At 35.0% G+C, this 18,350-nt stretch overlaps 1 protein-coding gene across 4 annotated transcripts in view; it reads left to right on the top strand.

Annotated features, from left to right (window-relative positions):
* NKAIN2 (sodium/potassium transporting ATPase interacting 2) overlaps positions 1-18,350 on the top strand; it is a 998,970-nt gene that overhangs the window by 542,774 nt on the left and 437,846 nt on the right. For all 4 annotated transcript variants that reach the window (XM_032339650.1, XM_032339651.1, XM_032339653.1 and 1 more), the window contains one exon: positions 2,203-2,283. In XM_032339650.1, coding sequence (XP_032195541.1) covers positions 2,203-2,283 — 81 coding nt within the window. The remainder of the gene's footprint in view (positions 1-2,202; positions 2,284-18,350) is intronic.

Genomic DNA, 18,350 nt, shown 5'->3' with positions numbered 1-18,350 from the left:
CAGCAGTAAGGTAAATCTATCATCTGGAAAACAGCTGAGTCACTATTTAGTATTACATAAACTCATCATATAGGACCCTCACTTCTCACACTACATATGGGTTCAGAGTATTCTCATTAAAACCAGGTCTGGGGGTACCTGGGTGGCTCAGTGGGTTAAGCCTCTGCCTTCATCTCAGGTCATGATCTCAGGGTCCTGGGATCTAAGCCTGCATGGGCTCTCTGCTCAGCAGGGAGCCTGTTTCCCTCTCTCTCTCTCTGCCTGCCTCTCTGCCTGCTTATGACCTCTCTCTCTCTGTCAAATAAATAAATAAAATCTTAAAAAAAAAAAATCAGGTCTGGGACAGGAGAATGTGTTCTCCATCCGAAAATAGTGAAATTTCTCTGTATTATTCCTCATTGATTCACTGATTTGCAAAATATTTTCTGAAGCCTGTTTTGTACAAAGTTAACAATTTAGGGATATAAACATACATTTTAAAAATCTCCTTTTCTCAAGGGAGCTTATGACTGGGCTTTGGAGGGGAATATACAATAATTAGAAATAAGACATTTGAGGGGCGCCTGGGTGGCTCCGTGGGTTAAGCCGCTGCCTTCGGCTCAGGTCATGATCTCAGGGTCCTGGGATCAAGTCCCACATCAGGCTCTCTGCTCAGCGGGGAGCCTGCTTCCTCCTCTCTCTCTGCCTGCCTCTCTGCCTACTTGTGATTTTTCTCTGTCAAATAAATAAATAAAAATCTTAAAAAAAAAAAAAAAGAAAGAAGACATTTGAAATGAAGTTAAGGCAAGATCTCATTGGAGCACTAAGCACCACTCATTGGGCTAAATCAGTTCCGATTGGTTATCACTACAGAATCGATATTTAAATTGAAATTTGGTGAAAAACAAAATATTGATAGGTGGTAAAAGGAGTATGTAGAGAAGAGAAAAGTTTTTAAAGGATAGAGAAGTAATATACAAAATGGTGCAGGAGTAAGAAATAGCTTTTGGTGTCCACTCAACAGCAAGTAAGCTGATGTGCCTGTAATCCCTAATGATTTAAGAGATGAACTGAAACGTGTGTCTGAAAAAATAGCATGTATAAGATCATCAGGGTTCTTGAACTATGAAATAAAAATTTTGGATCGCACCATATAAAGGATGGGAACCATTGAAATTTATTTAGCAGAGAAATGACACGTTATCCTCTTATCTTATTTTGTAGAGTTCATACCTGATGTTTCCTTTGTTTCTAGCACTTTCCATCAGAGCCCTTATAACCTCCATACTTTTATTTGGTCAAGTCTACAAAATAGCTTGCTTCACCTCTGTGGGAGGTATTTCAACTTTTCTGTTAAGTTTTGTAGGACTTTTCCCCAGGATCATTTATATACTTCTCCCATCTTCTTTCCTTGTGCTCAGACTATAAATTTTTTTATTATGCTTGTATAATAATTTCTTTACTTATCTGTCTTCATAACTTGACTTGAATTCAGGGAGAATTTATCTTTGGTCTTTGTGTCCTCAGTGTGCTTCTAGCATGTTGCCTTCTATATGCCTAATATAGTTTAGTTGACCAAATGCTGAGAAATATATCTTGGCAAGAAAAATTTGTCATCAGTGATGAAAATACACTGAATAGCTAACCGTGTAAAATCAGACATAATAAATCCGTGGTCACTCTAATGGGAGATCAGGAGAGAATAAAAGAAGGTGAAGAGAGACAGGAAAGGAAGAGACACCAAAGAAATAAAGCTGGTTAGATGGGACTGAGGCATGGGGACTAATTTGAAGATGACACCAGAAAACTTGGAGAAAGTTTGTATATTATTAAGCATGGGATTGACTTTGCTAAAGGAAGATAATGAGCCTCTTTTGGATGATCTTTATTTGATAATTTGTTGGAAATCCAGTTTTGTTAGCTATCTGGGAAACATAACCACCCCTCCTTAAAACATAGATGTGGGCAACTGTATCTTTTGTATAAAAGCCTAAAAGTTATCCCTAAGCAAGTTTGGGCTACAATGAGACCATAACAGTGAGGAAAAAAGAAAAAAAAAAATCAACAGAGAGAAAAACGTATACCTCAGTCTATTCCTTAGAAGCAATATAACATTATCCACTAATCTTAAGATTCGGGTGTTCCAAAGTTAGAGTTCTATTTAAATCTTACTCAGCTGATTCAAAATTAATTTTGTGTTATTTTTCTTTTGCTTTTCTACAGTATGCCGTCTGGCTAGTCCTCTGGGTTACCTGGAATGTGTTTGTTATCTGCTTCTATTTGGAGGCTGGGGACCTCTCAAAGGTAATTTGCCATCTGATTTGCCTGAGTCATCAGTAGTGTGTTAACAAGCCTCTTCCTAAATAAGGCAGACTTTCACCCTGCTCTTGTCACTTAGATCCACCTCGGATGAAGGTAAATTGAAAGATGTCCTCATCCAAATATCTGCTTTTCTACCATCAAAGATATGTTTTAGTTTGTCACAAAAATGTGCTTTTATTAATGTAAGCAAAACTAGTGTGAAATAATGATTATTACAGTGACCATCCTGTGTATTTTTTAAAACATTGACTGATGAGAGATTTCTGAAGCAGAATACGAACATTTTCATTTTGAAAATTTTTTCATTTTGAAAAATTTGAAGGTTTTGAAATCACTTAGTTTGTGTATTACTGTCCTAAAGGTTTTCCTGCTTGGACCCAAAGAGCAATGCAGTAGTTCAAACAATTAATGGATTTTAGTTGAATAAAATTGTTATCAATTTTATAAGGGATGTGATTAATTGAGGAATGTGATTAATTGAATGCATAGTCTAGGAAAGACTTAAAATACTTATTTCTTCACATATGTTTTTTATTTTGTGCTATCCTCGTGTGTGTTTGTTTGCTTGTATATGTATACTACTATTATATTTCTAACATGAATGCTTTTGCTATTGAAATAATGTAGTTTTTAGATCTCTAAAATTAGCATCCTTCTTCTATTGGAGTGCAATTACCAGCAATTAAGCCAAATGAGATAGTAGTAAATCCTGCTTAAGATACTTGCGAGAGTTGCAAACTTGTCCTTCATATCAACTTTTTTTTTAAATTTTATTTATTTATTTGACACAGAGAGAGAGAGAGAGAGAGAGAGATCACAAGTGAGCAGAGAGGCAGGCAGAGAGAGAGGGGGAAACAGGCTCTCTGCTGAGCAGAGAGCCCGATGTGGGGCCCAATCCCAGGACCCTGAGATCATGATCTGAGCCCAAGGCAGAGGCTTTAACCCACTGAGCCACCCAGGCGCCCTCATATCAACTTTTAAAGACAGATTTAAAAATGTTCTATACCCTTTCCTTATTAGAGCAGAAAAACCCCTGCAAAGATATGGACATTTTTAAAACCTAGTGATGATAGCCTGCTTTGAAAGGTAAAGAGAACTAAAAAGTTGCCAGGAAATATCCTTGTAGGGTTTTATGTTCGAGAGGGTGGGAGATGGGGATAGTGCTAATACCCATTTATAATCTAGCATACAGGAGCTGCACAGAGCACTCTGGGCTTTTTCAAGGAAGTTTATTATTTAACTGTGATGTGGCTTTATATCGAGTATAAATAATCTTGATTATTTGGCTGAATGGCAAATGATGAAGGGTAAAATAAGAGGTGACATTACCGCATGAGATAGAACCAAAGCTTCTGGAACCTGTGGTTTTATGATTGGATTTGGGGCACATCCTCACTGTGGCCTTCTGAGAACTCTGCGCCGGTAGATGACATTGCTGAAATTCTTGCCAGGCATTGTCCTCCACACTCTTGGCAGCAGGCAATCCTTTCCCGGAGGTGCCGTGACCAGTGAAAAGAAATTGTTCAGGTTGACTATAAGAAGGACACAGACAAGACAGCTGCTTAAAACTCACATTTCCTCTGTACCGGAAAAACATACCCGCTTCCCAAGACCTGAATCCCTTACCTAATTTATACACCCCTGCTGCTCTATAATCCACTTTGTTCAAAGAAATTCTATACTAAATGATTTTTAATGATACTTTTATTTTAAATAATCACCCTAAAAATTGGAAGGCATGTATTCAGATATATTGGCTGAGTAAAATAATCTAGCAGATCAGAGCTTATAAATGTCATATATATATATATATACAGAGAGAGAGAGAGAGATTTGAGCCAAGCTGCAGAAATGTTCTGTAATTGTGCTCACTTCTCCAGGTGATCACTGCAGGCACAGAATAAAGCCTTGTGACCTCCTGACCTCAGACATGGGCATTGAATCCACAGTGAGGGCACATCCTAAAACATCGTCGTTCAAGGCTCTTGCAACCCAAATGACTAAGAAGTCTTTCAATGCACATAGGCAGGCAGTGTCTATCCCTTGGAAATGAAGTAGTTAATATTCCCTTTTCCTTTTTATCCTATAAACCAAGGCAAGACTCTGCAGAGCCCATGAAAATGTAATAATTTCCTTTTAACAAATAATCTAAAGGAAAACCAGAAAGGGCAAAGTTATATAGTTATCTCTACCTGATTTTTTCCTCCCTTTCCTATGCAACAGGTTTGAGAAAGGTGTATTTATACCATTTAATTCTTTAGCTTCTGCAACTGCCTCACATTCTCCAAGCAATGCAGTGCCAGAAGGGAGCAATGGTGATTGAAAAGTATACAGATATATGAAAACTCAAAAATGGGACTTCTGAAACTGTTGATAATACTTAGATTACAGAATATAAACTGTTTTTCCTCACTCCACCAAAAAATAAATAAAAATAGCTTGGCCATAGAAGTGGACCAGTTTGTTTGAGGCTAAGGGAGAAATATTGGGAAATAGAATCAAGGAGGAACTTCTGTAGTCTTTATATATATGAAAGAAGTGTGTTTATTTCCATTAAATGTTTCATAAATGGGTGATTTCTTCATGATGATTATAGGCAAGAAGTGATTAAAAGTAGTAATTATTAAGGCAATTTTAATTACCTATTAGAGTTCAGAATTTTGTGTTGTCATTTTCCACAGTGTCTTTTCTGCTAAACTAAATGCCATGTAGTCACGAGCAATGAGAGATTAGAGTCATTTATCAACCCTATGTATACATTCAGTGATTAAATGGTTTAAACACAATAATTTGACACACGGGCCTGACCTGTTTGATCTTCAGTTTCCTTATTACCTATAGTTGTATAGGTAATATATTTTGTTCATCAAAAATTCTGTGTAAACCCAATAGTATTATTAAACTATCCATTAGTATATTTTAATTATTATTCTCATGGACCTAAGGGAAAATAAAACTAATCAACCAGAGAAACAGCTTTTTAAAAATTTTTTTCTCAGTGAACTTGACAAAATAATGGGAATTAATGTAAGACAGTATTAATATGATAGCAATAAATAAATATTTATGTTGCATAATAATTATTTCTACATTATTTACATTAATGATTTAGATACTAGTGTTATAGCTGAATATCCTCAAACATCCTACAGTGTGTTATTTCCTGGGTTGATATTTTAATAGATGTTCTGTTAAGAAAACAGAGATGGCATTATTTTGTAATCCAAAGTGTCTGTGAACTTTGTTGGCAATTGCCTTTAAGCATTAAATGTGACTTGGATTATTGGATTAATAGTTTTGTGAACTCCTCATGTAAATACTCTTATTGTGCATTGTATTATTCTGGACAGTTGTGATTTTCTTGCTCACATATCAAATAGAGAGAAATGGAAATTAATCCTAGCTTTCAAATGAGTTGACTTATTTTGAAAAGAGAAGAGATCTGCTATTTATTCTGTAGTAATTTTGAACTTCAAAGTGCATAGTAGTTAGAAGGAAAACACAAGTAATATGGCAATTTGCCTATTAGGTTCAGCACCTGGGAAAATGAAATTTATGAAATAAGTTTTGAAAATATATAGTGGAAAAAATATATATAGAGAGAAAATATATAGTGGTCTTCGGGTTATCAGTACAAATCTGTATTCTATTGGATGTGATATAATTGTAAATTATTCTGAAGCTGCAATTATATTCTAACACTTTTATTTTTATGACTTTTTTGAGCACTTTGTTTCTACTTCTGTAATTTATTGGGCGACATTAGAGAATGATGCACCTGTCTTTAGAAATAAATTTACAGAGCCTAAAGGAGTAACTAAGGGTTTGAGTTACACTTAATTCAGCCCAATTTGTTTGTGTTTAACCCTTCGAGAATCGGGATGCAAATACTTATCTCTCAGGCTTCATTATATTATCAGAAACTTCTCTAGTTAAACATAGCCTAAAGCAATTAGTTATGCCTAGTGATATGTATGTTTCAGAATGAACACCTTTAATAGCAACTTTTAGAAAGCTGTAATATTTTAATAATTTTGATAGTTGCTTCTAAGATCTAGATATAAATTTTCATTTTAATAATTTGATAGATTAAAAAAACCATGAAAGAATATGAGCTATTTAAGCTTTGCGGAATAAAATTGCACTCCTGCAAGTGTAAGAGACAGGAAGAAAATAAAACCTATCACACACTATAGGCAACAGGAAGTAAATCCTTAAAACCAGATGCAAGTACTATAGAAAAAAATATATACTATTGCAACAATCCCAGTTTTATTCCTACTATTTAAAAATTATTCATTTAAAGAGGTATCTGATATTTGGATATTTTCTGCTCAATGAAATCAGTGCCTATATCAAACTTTGCTTTTATGATTTCATACAGACAAAAGATGGTATGGAGAGAAATCTGCTATAATCATTTTAATTGAATCAGTGCTATTCTTCAAGAAGTAAAAATATCTACGCAATTAGTCATAAAAAAGAACACCTCTGATAATTTATTTAAGACTAAATTTAACAAATAGAAAGAGGAAAATTGATTCGATTTTTAAAAATTTTGCTTTTCTTACTGTAAAATGCATATACTCAAAGAAAGCTTCACTTAACTATTACTAAACTAATAGGGAAAATTTCATTTCCCAATCATCAAAGTAGATTTTGCTTTAGGATGTAGAATAAAAATTTTCTACATGTTATTAAGAATTAAATATAATGCAATTTTGTCCCCCAAATAGAAGTAAACTAGTGAATTGTACTTTGGTAAAACCATCACTGCCTCTCTTCTCTTGTTTTCTTTAATAGTATATTGAATTACACTGCCTGTTTTCTTACTTCCTCAGTTCTCTTTGCTTACTTTTTCCACTTACTTTTCCAAGGAAAATGGTTCTTGAACCTTTCTACTTCTCTGTCTCCACTCTTTCACTTGAAAATGCCATCTACTGTCATAGTTTAAATGATCATATTTGCACATATATCTGCCAAATTTCTATCTTCAGTTCTGACCTTGTTGCTAAGTAAAGCACCACATCTCTAACTTTCTGATAGTGTCATGTTAATTCCATTGTCACTGTAAATTCACCATGTCCAAGAAGATTTTTCATTATTCCCAAAGAATCCAAATTTCCTAATTCACATCTGACACAGAGGAGAAAATAAATGGCAAATTATATTTTGAAAAATGCGTAAATTTTTTTTAAAAAGGGGCCTACAGAAATATGAATAGTTTGACTATGAGTTGAAGCAAGAAATAGACTTTTAAAAAATATATGGTATCTGTGTATGTGTGCATATATATTATAAATTTCAGACACCAACAGTTCACAAACAGTTGTGAAGTGAAGTAATGATATTCTGAAAAGACAAATAACCACAAAGAATGAGCACATTTCTTAAATATACTACACTCTGGGGGCATTTGCTGATTCTGATGAGGGAAGGAAGCTAAGAATCCAGGCTTTGAATCCATACCTGACTGTTTCTGGGGTATGTATAAATCAGGATAGCTTTCAGGGAGAGGTCATCAAGGACATGGACAGTTGATTTTTTGCTTTGTTTTGTTTGGGGAATTGGTGACTTCTGTAAGACTAAAAACATAAATAGGAATACTAAAAGCAGAGTAAAAAATTGGGGGCAGTCTTATAGAATGGAGATTGAAGATAAGAGTGGGGCTATACAGAATAAACTCAACTTATGTTTGAAAAATTTGTAGAGTGAACCAGGGGCAAAGGAGAGGTATGACAAACATTTCCAGAGCTAAAATCCAGGCTCAACTCAGTATAGTCCTTCATTAAAATAAGTTGATCAGCCATTCCTTCATGTCTTGTTGAGGAAAAAGGGAAATACCTCAAGACAAAGATAACATTATCTTAGTCTTTACAATTTATTTTTGTGCATGATATCAGGCCACTGACAATTCTAGACATGCTAAAAGAGAGAACCTTTTACTGAAAGTGAAGAAAAAACAGACAACTGAGGCAGACCAACAGATGATGCAAGTATTTTAATTACCTGGTAAGGACTTTAAAAAACCAATATGTTGAAGAAAATAACATATGTTAAATGTTATTAAGAGATAATATATTTACAAATGAAGAGAAAATATATTTAAAGATGAAGGATTTACTGTCACAGTGTCAGAATCTATATAAAGAATCAAATGGTAATTCCAGAACTGAAAAATATAATCTTTAAAAGCAAGATCTCATTAGGTATATGAGTTCTTGAAATATTAGAGGACAAGATTGGTGAACTTAAGACAAAGTTAATAATAAATATCCAAAACAAAGCACAGTTAACAAACAGAAAGTAAAGAATAAAACTATAAAAAGAATGTCAGAAAAATATAGAGCTCAGCTATAGGCTCAGTATACAAATGTTGAATTTCCAGAAAGAGAAGAGAGATAAAATTGGACAGAAGAAATATCTGAAAAGACAATGACAGAGAATTTTTCAGAACTGATTAAGTACCTAAATTCGCAGATCAAGAAGACTTTCAGATCTCAAGAAGAATAAATATCAAGAAAACCACATTCAGGTATAGCCTAGGATCACTGTTGAAAATCAAAATCAAAGAAAAAAATCTTAAAAGCCATCAAAGATGAAGACCCATTGCCTTTAAAGAAACAACAAAACGACTGACAATTGAACTTTCAACAGAAACAATGACTCCAGAAGGCAATTGAATGACACCTTTAAAGTGCTTTAAAAGCAGCAACCTAGAACTTCATTCCCTGCAAAAATATGGTTCAGCAATAATGGTAAAGTAAAAGTATTTTCAGGCAACAAGAACTAAGATAATTCACTACCCGTAAACATGCACTAAAAGAAATACAAGGAGGGTACTTGTGATGAAAAGAGGGTGTTGTATGAAACTGCTGAGTATTGCACACCTGAAACTAACATTACACTGGATGTTAATTAGCTGGAATTGAAATAAATTTTTTTAAAAAAAATGAATCTAAAAAGAAATGCTAAAAGGATTTCTTCGTGTAGAAGGATAAAAAAGTGGCAGAGAGAAAAGTGGAATTTCAGGAAACAAGTTAATGGAAAGGATAAATATGTGAATAAAAAAAAGCAAAACCATAATAGTAAAGTCTCTTGGAATTTAAATGGATGTAGAACTAAAATGCATGACAATAATAACACAAAAGGTAGGAAAGAGTTAAAGTGTTCTAAGTTTCTAATATTAGCAAGGAAAGGGAAAAGATAATATTTATAGTAGATTATAATATATCAAGGATTAATAATTTCTGGCATATGACTAAAAGAAAGCAAAACTGCCAAAACCAACTATAGATGAAAAAATTAGGTAATAGAAATAATTAAATAATCCAGTGAATCTAAGAAAGGAGAAAAACTAACAAAAAACAAGGAAGTGAAGAAGAAAACGAATACCAAGATGGATGTTATAATGTCAGATATATCAATAATTACATGAAGTATAAACCAAATACTTCACTTAAAAGACAAAGACCATCAGTCTGGATAAGGACACAAAACCCAATATATGTTATATATGTTATATGTTATGTTATATATGAGATACATCTTAAATATAAGGATTTAAATTTGAAATTAAGAAAAAGTAGAACATATATATGTATATGTTATATACAAATATATATATTATGTAAACACACACGAAACATCATGCAGTTCTAGTAACAGGTGAAGTAGTGTTTAAAGCCAGAATTAACAGTAAAGATAAAGAGGGTATGCCTATAATGATTAAAAAAAATTCAATCCACATGAAGATATTATAGTCAGTATTGCCTGAATAAAACAATACAGCTGCAAAGAATATAAAGCAAATATGGACAGAATTAAAAGGAGAAATAACCAGGGGCACCTGGGTGGCTCAGTGGGTTAAAGCCTCTGCCTTTGGTTCAGGTCATGAATTCAAGGTCCTGGGATTGAGCCCAACATCAGGCTCTCTGTTGAGCAGGGAGTCTGCTTCCCTCTCTCTCTCTGCCTGCCTCTCTGCCTACTTGTGATCTCTCTCTCCATCAAATAAATAAAATATTTTTTAAAAGGAGAAATAACCATATCTATAATCACAGTGGGAGATTTTTAACCCACTGAGCCACCCAGGCGCTCCCACAGTGGGAAGTTTTTGACACTCCTCTCTGAATATATCGATCAGATCAAAATTCAAAAAGGACATAGAATATCTATACAACACAATTAACACATTTAATGAACATATATAGAATGCTTACACCTACCCATGTAAAAGGATGCATATTATTTTCAAAGGCACAAAGAATATTCAATTATAAAGTGAGTCAAAATATAGAAAAATCAAAATATAGAATTATTTGCAATTATCCAGCAAGTATTCTCTGATCAATGTGTAGTTAAGCTGGAAAATCTGCTACTGCTTAGAAATTAAGCAGTAGTACACTTCTAAATAACCAGTAAATTCGGTAGGTTGGAATGGAGATTAGAAAATATTTTGAACTGAAAACCTGAGACAACAAAGTTAAAGTGGTGATTACAGTAAAATATTTGCCCTTACAGGGAGATGTTAAAAGAGAAGAAATGTTAAAAAATTAATGATCTAAGTTTTCATACCCAGGAACCAGTAACGGAACAGTAAATGAAACTCCTCAAAAGTAGGTTTGAAATAATGAAGAAACCGGAGCTCAATGTCTCTATAACAGAAAAAGAAACCAATAAAACCAAATTAGTTTCTTAAAAAATATTAATAAAATTGGGGTGCCTGGGTGGCTCAGTGGGTTAAGCCTCTGCCTTCGGCTCAGGTCATGATCTCAGAGTCCTCGGGTCAAGCCCCACATTAGGCTGTCTGTTCAGCAGGGAGCCTGAACAGAGAGAGTGATCTCTCTCTGTCAAATAAATATATAAGATCTTTTAAAAAATTAAGAAAATTGTTAAAAATCTATCAAAAGGGATCAAAGGGAAAAAATAAGTAAAAGTACATTTTGCTAATATCACAAAGGGCCCTATAGATAAGAGTACATTATGAGCAAAATTAAGCCAATAAATTTGACAATCAGGGTGAAAAAGACCAATTCTTTGGAAAATATAACTTGAAATAAATTTAACACCTGAATAATCTTATCCATTAAAAAAATGAATCATTTCCCCCCCAAAAAAAGATTCTATCATTAATTCAAACATTTCGGAGGGGGCAACACTTCATGTCCACATGGCTTTAATAGTGAATTCTTAAAATCATTTAAGAATTTTCTAATACCAATCTCATGCAAATTCTCTCAAAGAATAAAGTGGGAATGCGTCCTGTCTTATCTTAAGAGCCAGCATAATGTTGCTTATTAAAGTTATGTAAGACTGTCAAATCCTATACATATTACTGAGTTAAAATGTAATAAGGTAAATGAAAATAAAGAAAAATGCTAAATATCTCTATGACTTTATGAATAATTACGAATTTTTTTTCACATTGTATTATAATATTTAGTTCTATTTCCTACCAAACTTTAATTTGCCAAAAGGCCATATGTCAGCAACACTAATTGGGAGAATGTCTGTCACTGAGCTACTACATAATAGTGAAGAATTATTAAATCAATTAAGAACATTTTATTTTTTATTTTTTAAAGAGCATTTTAGAACTTTATAAATAAGCCTTTGATACATCATAAACAAATGCAACAAGTTGCTCTTATCAGTGCTTTATATGTATTGTTTACTTAAATATCCTTTCTTCAATGGAGGGATCATGTTTTATTCATCCCAGGACCAAGGGAATCAACAGACGTATGAACAGTGCTTACTGGAATGAATTCAAATCCTAATAAACTGGGTTTCAGTAACTGTCGAGCTCCACCAGATAAAGCTCCTGGAAGCATTCCCTTCTACTCCATCATTGCATGGGTAATGGAATCACCATCTTTCGGAGTTGGCCCAGCACTCTCTGGTGGCAGCAAGCAGAGGGAAAGTAATCCAAGCAACTAGCCACCAAATCAGTACTTATCAAGATGAAGAATTCTTCATCATAGAAATCACCTGGAGATCTTTTTAAAATACAGATTCTGATTCCTTTCGAGTGAGGTCTGAGTTATTTAATCTCTAACAAACTCCTGCATGATCACATTTGTATTTTTCCATTAATCATACTTTCACTTGTAAGGCTTAGATTACCCAAAACCTTTAAACAGCAGAGTTCTTATTTTCTGGCTTTTGTTTAAAGCAAGGGTCACAGTGTAGATCTTGATATTTGTGCCTATGCAAATTTGTTACCTGATTTATGACTTGATACGGATTCTAACCAAGGTATCAAGAAGAAGCAAAGCAGATTACCCAGAGTCCTGGGAATAATTTATGCTTAAATTTAACCTTTAAACTTAGGTCATAGGTAGCTTTCCTTAATGTGGCAAAATACTTTCCAGGAACCTCCACATACCTTTTTCCATAATGGACCTGACTAGCCATGCCTCTAATTTTACTTTTTTTGCATACTCTTTTATTATTATGCATGATTTACAGAAACTGAGGATCCCTATTCTCAGTGTAATGAAGTTATTGTGTATCCCGTACAGCTCTGGTTGAGAACTACAGGCATATCTGAGAATTACCACTTGGAGTCTGGCCTTCTTCTCTTGTGATTAAAACAGTGAAAACCATTTCACAATTCTGCCATTTCCTTTCTTACTTGAGTCACTTTCTCTTTCCACTATAACTAGATGGCAATGTGCAGTTTCTATGACTCTAGTAAATTAACTGCTTTAGTTTGTATTTTCTTAATTTGATATCTTTCCCTCTTGCTGAGTCTCCCTCCAGATGCCCCTATCGGTATCAAGAATCCCACCCATACTTTCTTTTGTGGGGCTTAACTGTGTTTTGGGTATTGAATGGAGAACCTTCCACCTAGAAGAGTTTTCATGAGCATTAGCAATGTTTTCGGGCGTGAACAAGCATTATTTCTTGTTATTTCAAGCTGGATGATTCACAGGCATCATAATGTTAAATGTTGGTAGAATATCTTCCCAGAGAACAAACAATGAGAATAGGCAACTTGAGCATCTCCCTGGAGTAGCAGAATGGTCTCTGAGTTTTAACTTGTCACCCCTAAGTCTTTGTACTTCAAGCAAAGTTCAATGTGTCAGCCTCAGAATGCTGAGTCAACTGTAGTCCACATTTCTTAGGATCTGCTCTGCATTCAAAGGCCCACCCTTTCCCACTTTGTCAACTACATCCAGTACATTCTCTTTAGATTTGGGCTTATATGGTCATAACTGTTCACTTTACAATCTGCAGGGGCTCCTGGGTGACTCAGTGAGTTAAGCATCTGCCTTCAGCTCAGGTCATGATCCCTGGGTCCTGGGATCCAGTCCCATGTGGGGCTCCCTGCTCAGCAGAAAGTCTGCTTCTCCCTCTGCCTACCACTCCCCATGCTTATGCACACACTCTCTGTCAAATAAATAAATAGAAATCCCTAAACATTAAAAAAAAATAAATTAAATAAATTAAAAACGTACTACATGACGTTTTCCTTATCCAAACTTTCTCAGCAACATTTTATTTTTTCTTATAAATCAAAAACTTTGGTTTCAAAGTTTTATTTCTTTTTGTAAAAGTCCCTATCAGAAATAAAATTTTGGGGACACCTGGGTGGCACAGTTGGTTAAGCTGCTGTTTTTAGCTCAGGTCCTGATCCCAGGGTCCTGGGATCGAGTCCCACATGGGGCTCCTTGCTCAGTGGGAAGCCTGCTTCTCTCTCTACTTCTACCTGCCATCCTGCCTGCTTGTGTTTTTTTCTCTCTCCCTGACAAATAAATAAATAAATAAAATTTTAAAAAAGAAATAAAATTTTGGGGGTATCTGGGTGACTCGGTCGTTAAGCGTCTGCCTTCAGCTCAGGTCATGATCCTGGGGTCCTAGGATCTAGCTCAGTGCCCAGCTCCCTACTCAGTCAGAAACCTGCTTCTCCCTCTCCCACTCCTATTCCCTCTCCCACTGTGTCTCTCTCTGTCAAATAAATAAATAAAATCATAAAAATGAAAAAGAAAGAAAGATTGATTTATTGATTGATTGATTTGGGGGTGCCTGGGTGCCTGGGTGGTTCAGCTCCAGTCATGACCTCAGGGTCCTGAGATTGAGCCTAGCAGCTTCTGGCACTCTGCTCAGTGTGGGGAGCCTGCTTCTCCCTCACCCTCTTCCTCTGCCCCTCCTCACAACTCATGTTTCTGCTCACTCTGCTCTCTCTCTCTCTCTCAAATAAATAAATAATCTTTGAGAAAGTCTTTTGGAAGTTTAAAAAAAAAAAGAAAGAAAGAAAGAAAAAGAAACAAAGAAATACAATACAATAAAATAAAATAAAAACAAGCTCCAGCCATTTCTTTCTTTTTGCATTACTACTAAAACAATGATAATTCTCTTTGAAGCAATGAAGATATCAGTGACTCACTAAGAAAAGTTTGTAAAAGAGAAGTATCAAAAATAAAAGCACTCAGATTAATATTGCAAGATAGTATCCTGCTGGAAATAAAAGGAAGTCAGATACAGATGTGGTCTACACCATTGCCATCCCTGTTTGTCTGTAGAGCCTCGTCTATAGAGAGCCTCCTAGAACAGCACTTTTTTCTATCCCCAAATAGTCATGCTTTTATAGGTCTATTATTTACAGATCCCGTGTAAAAAACGTATTTGAATTGTGAGTCCCGTGGCTTTAAATTTAGAAATGTTCTTTTTAAAGTTGAAAACCACTGCAATTTCTTTTCATTTTTAAGCCTTATTTTTTTTTACAATCACCTGAGACTTATATTTTATTTTTAAAAATTTTTTTATTTTTATTATTATTTTTTTTAGTTTAAACAACAGAAATTTATTTCTGAGGGTTAGAAGTTCAAGATCGGCCTGTGTGTCAATAGGGTTGGTTTCTTCTGAGCTTGGCTTGCACATGGCTGCCTTCTTACTGTGTCCTTACATGGTCTTCTCTCTGTGTGTACCTGTGTACTTATCTTTTTTCTTTTTCTTTTTTTCCTTTTTATTGTGTTATGTTTGTCTCCATACAGTACATCCTTAATTCTTGATGTAGTGTTCCATGATTCATTGTTTGTGTATAACACCCAGTGCTACATGCAATCCATGCCCTCCTTACTACTCATCACCAGGCTCCGCCATCCCCCAACGCCCTCCCTTTTAAAACCCTCTGTTTCTTTCCCAGGAGTCCATAGTCTCTCATGGTTTGTCTCCCACTCCGATTTCTCCCCCTTCATTTTTCCCCTTCTCCTGATGTCCTCCATGCTACTGTAATTTTTTAAAAGCCCTGGAATAATCGGTCCACATTAGAAAGATCTCCTATTAAGTAGGACCTTAAATGCTGGAATAGTTTCAAAATTTGCTTGAGAATTATGTCCAGTTCATCGTGGTCCATGCAGCCCCACGTGCTCTCAATCTGCAATAACCTTATCAAAATCACACCCTTCACTGAAACCATCATTCGAACATGACCCCTGAACTCCTTTGGAAACCGAATTGAGATTGGCAGTTGCCAAATTAACTTTAGAGGGCAGAATATCAATCTCTTTGTCTGTGGATTCACTCAGGGACAATTGATGCTTTGATGAACTGTGGGAACTTATATAAAAATATAACTCAAGCAATATTAAATAGTGAAATAAATGAAGTTTTGTTTTTGCTTCGGGCATCCAGGATTATTTGGCTAGAAAGAGCAAATAAGTGACTGTTTTCTGTGCTTTTCATATGATAACTAAACTACTCTCTTCCATTTTGTACTTAAAACTTACATTAAAAATGCAGTTGAACTTTGGGTTGGTAGTTTAGTACACTATAGGTAACCAGGGAGCAATGTTCAGTAAATACTATTATTAGACACAATACAATATAAAGAAAATGAGATTATTTAAATCCCTTTCCTGACTGAGAATTGTAAGAGGGAATTTGAAATATTTAAGTTGTTTTACGTTCCAACATAGCTCTTAAAGTGTTACTTCTTCTTCTCTTCTTTAAAGATTTATTTTTAACAGTTAGAAAAGCAAAATGTGTATACAGCTTGATGCAACGAAAAAACAGCTTAAAAGGGTAAAAAGGGGAAGATGGCTCACTAATAAACAGCCGCTTATAGAATGCAATTAGCTTTTCCCCCTTCATTAGCACATGTAACCTGCTGGAAGAATGGGTCTGATGGTAACTGCAGGACTCCAGGCTTTCCACACTCATGGGTAGTATAATACATAAAACTGAAGTAATTAAGAGGTATTTCAAGAAATCATCTTTTTCATATTGTAAAAACTAGGCATTTGGTAGCAGAGTAGCTGCATTGATACCTTAGAGACACTCTCTGTCCCTTTTCCACTCTGACGTAAAAAGTCTTTAGTGACAGGTCCTTCCATCTTTCATTTGAGTCACAATTGAGAATGAGTGTGGTTCTCTCAATTAGTCCTGAGAGGGGAACCACATCATACAATTTGGCACACCCTGCAGTTGTTTCTGAAGCGATCTTTAGCTACTGAGACTTTCCGAAGGGCTGTGACTCTCCTGGGGGTACTCCGGATGCCCCAGACTCACCAAGGAGCACGCAGAATAGATCGACTCGAGCTTCTGCCCTCTGATTTTATGAGCACTGAAATTAATCCATTAAACATTTTGTACACCAGACCCCCTCACTACTTACTTTTCAACGCATTTACATTGTATGTTAACTGTGGCATCATGGTGCGCAGCGTAATGAGTTCAATTTTTCTTGTCTTTTTGCTTTCTGTTCCCTTCTTCTCAATGGAAGAAAAAGAAAAAGATAGCTGAGTTTAATATTGCCAAATACCCAAATAATTAGTACTGCTGGATATTTTTTTCTCTTTAAATTATTCCTCAGAAAATATAAAGCCAGAAGCACAATTTGAAAACGAAGATAGCAGAATATTATCTAATAAATAAAATAGATGTGAATGTACAGTGCAAAAACCATAAAGTATTAATTGCTAATGAAATAATGAGAAAAGGGTGTTTCACAAGCAATCTGCTATCCCTGGAGAAATGGGCCTTCTGTCTGTGACTACTTCCATCGTATATTAAGAGTGGAAATTGTAGCAACTTTATGGGTTTCTTTTAGAAAAGTGGAAAAAAATATTGTGAATGTGATTTATAAGGGGTATAACAATTTCCAGGTTTCGATCACTTGTCTGGTTGTGAGCTTCTTTTATTTTCTGAATGATTCTATTCTCTTGAGTTTTGCGTCAGATCAAAATCTCTCTATAGAGGCACAAGTGACATGATCCCATATGGAAAACATTGTCCCACAGTCAAGCGAAAATGCAAATGAAACACAAACCCAAGTATTTTCCCTGACAACTATGAAATTACTAAATCGGAAGACATATGAAGGGTGAAAAAGGAGGGGAATAAAGCAATTACATGTTCAGAGTAAAGGAGAAACTGGAATGGTTTGGGCGATACATTTACTGGTACCACAAAAAGCTCCAGTGACAAAATAATGTAAATGATCACATGAAGGGTTATTCCTTGAAGAAACTGGGCTTCAGAAGTTCATAGTCTCACAGGATATTTTGTAATCTTTATCATCATTTGACCATGTCTTGGGCCACATTTCAAGTCATATTCTCCCAGAATGAGTTAAAAGCAAAAGCAGCATGAAAAGACAAAACTTTGAACGGCACACTAGGCGGGCGATCTGGAACATCTATTGCCCTCACATCTCTAGGGTCTGTTCGATCTGTATTTGTGTTTCCTGGAGCTGTCTGTTCATTCGAAGGCATTGCTCTACCCAGATGGAGGAAAGCCAGTTTTTCAAACTCACTAGGATTGTTGTCCTGAGGATTTTTAATGATTTTTTTTGTTTGTTTGCTTGTCCTAATTAATGAACTGCACGAAAAGAGAGGATACGCAAGCTCCTTCATATTGAAATACACTCTTTATGAAAACATACACAGTTTGGAAATTGTTAAAAAATATATTAACATCGATAAAAACAAATCACCCTACGTGGTGACTTTGCATTGAATTTTCTTGTATTTTTAGAGTAGAACCTCAGTTTGTGTGTCAAAATTACATACATCTAAATTGCTGGCAAATACTATTCTTCATTA

The sequence above is a fragment of the Mustela erminea genome, chromosome 4, assembly GCF_009829155.1.
Source record: "Mustela erminea isolate mMusErm1 chromosome 4, mMusErm1.Pri, whole genome shotgun sequence".
NCBI classification, from domain to species: domain Eukaryota; kingdom Metazoa; phylum Chordata; class Mammalia; order Carnivora; family Mustelidae; genus Mustela; species Mustela erminea.
The sequence above is the reverse complement of the archived record's forward strand: the minus strand, read 5'-3'. Positions and strand labels throughout refer to the sequence as shown.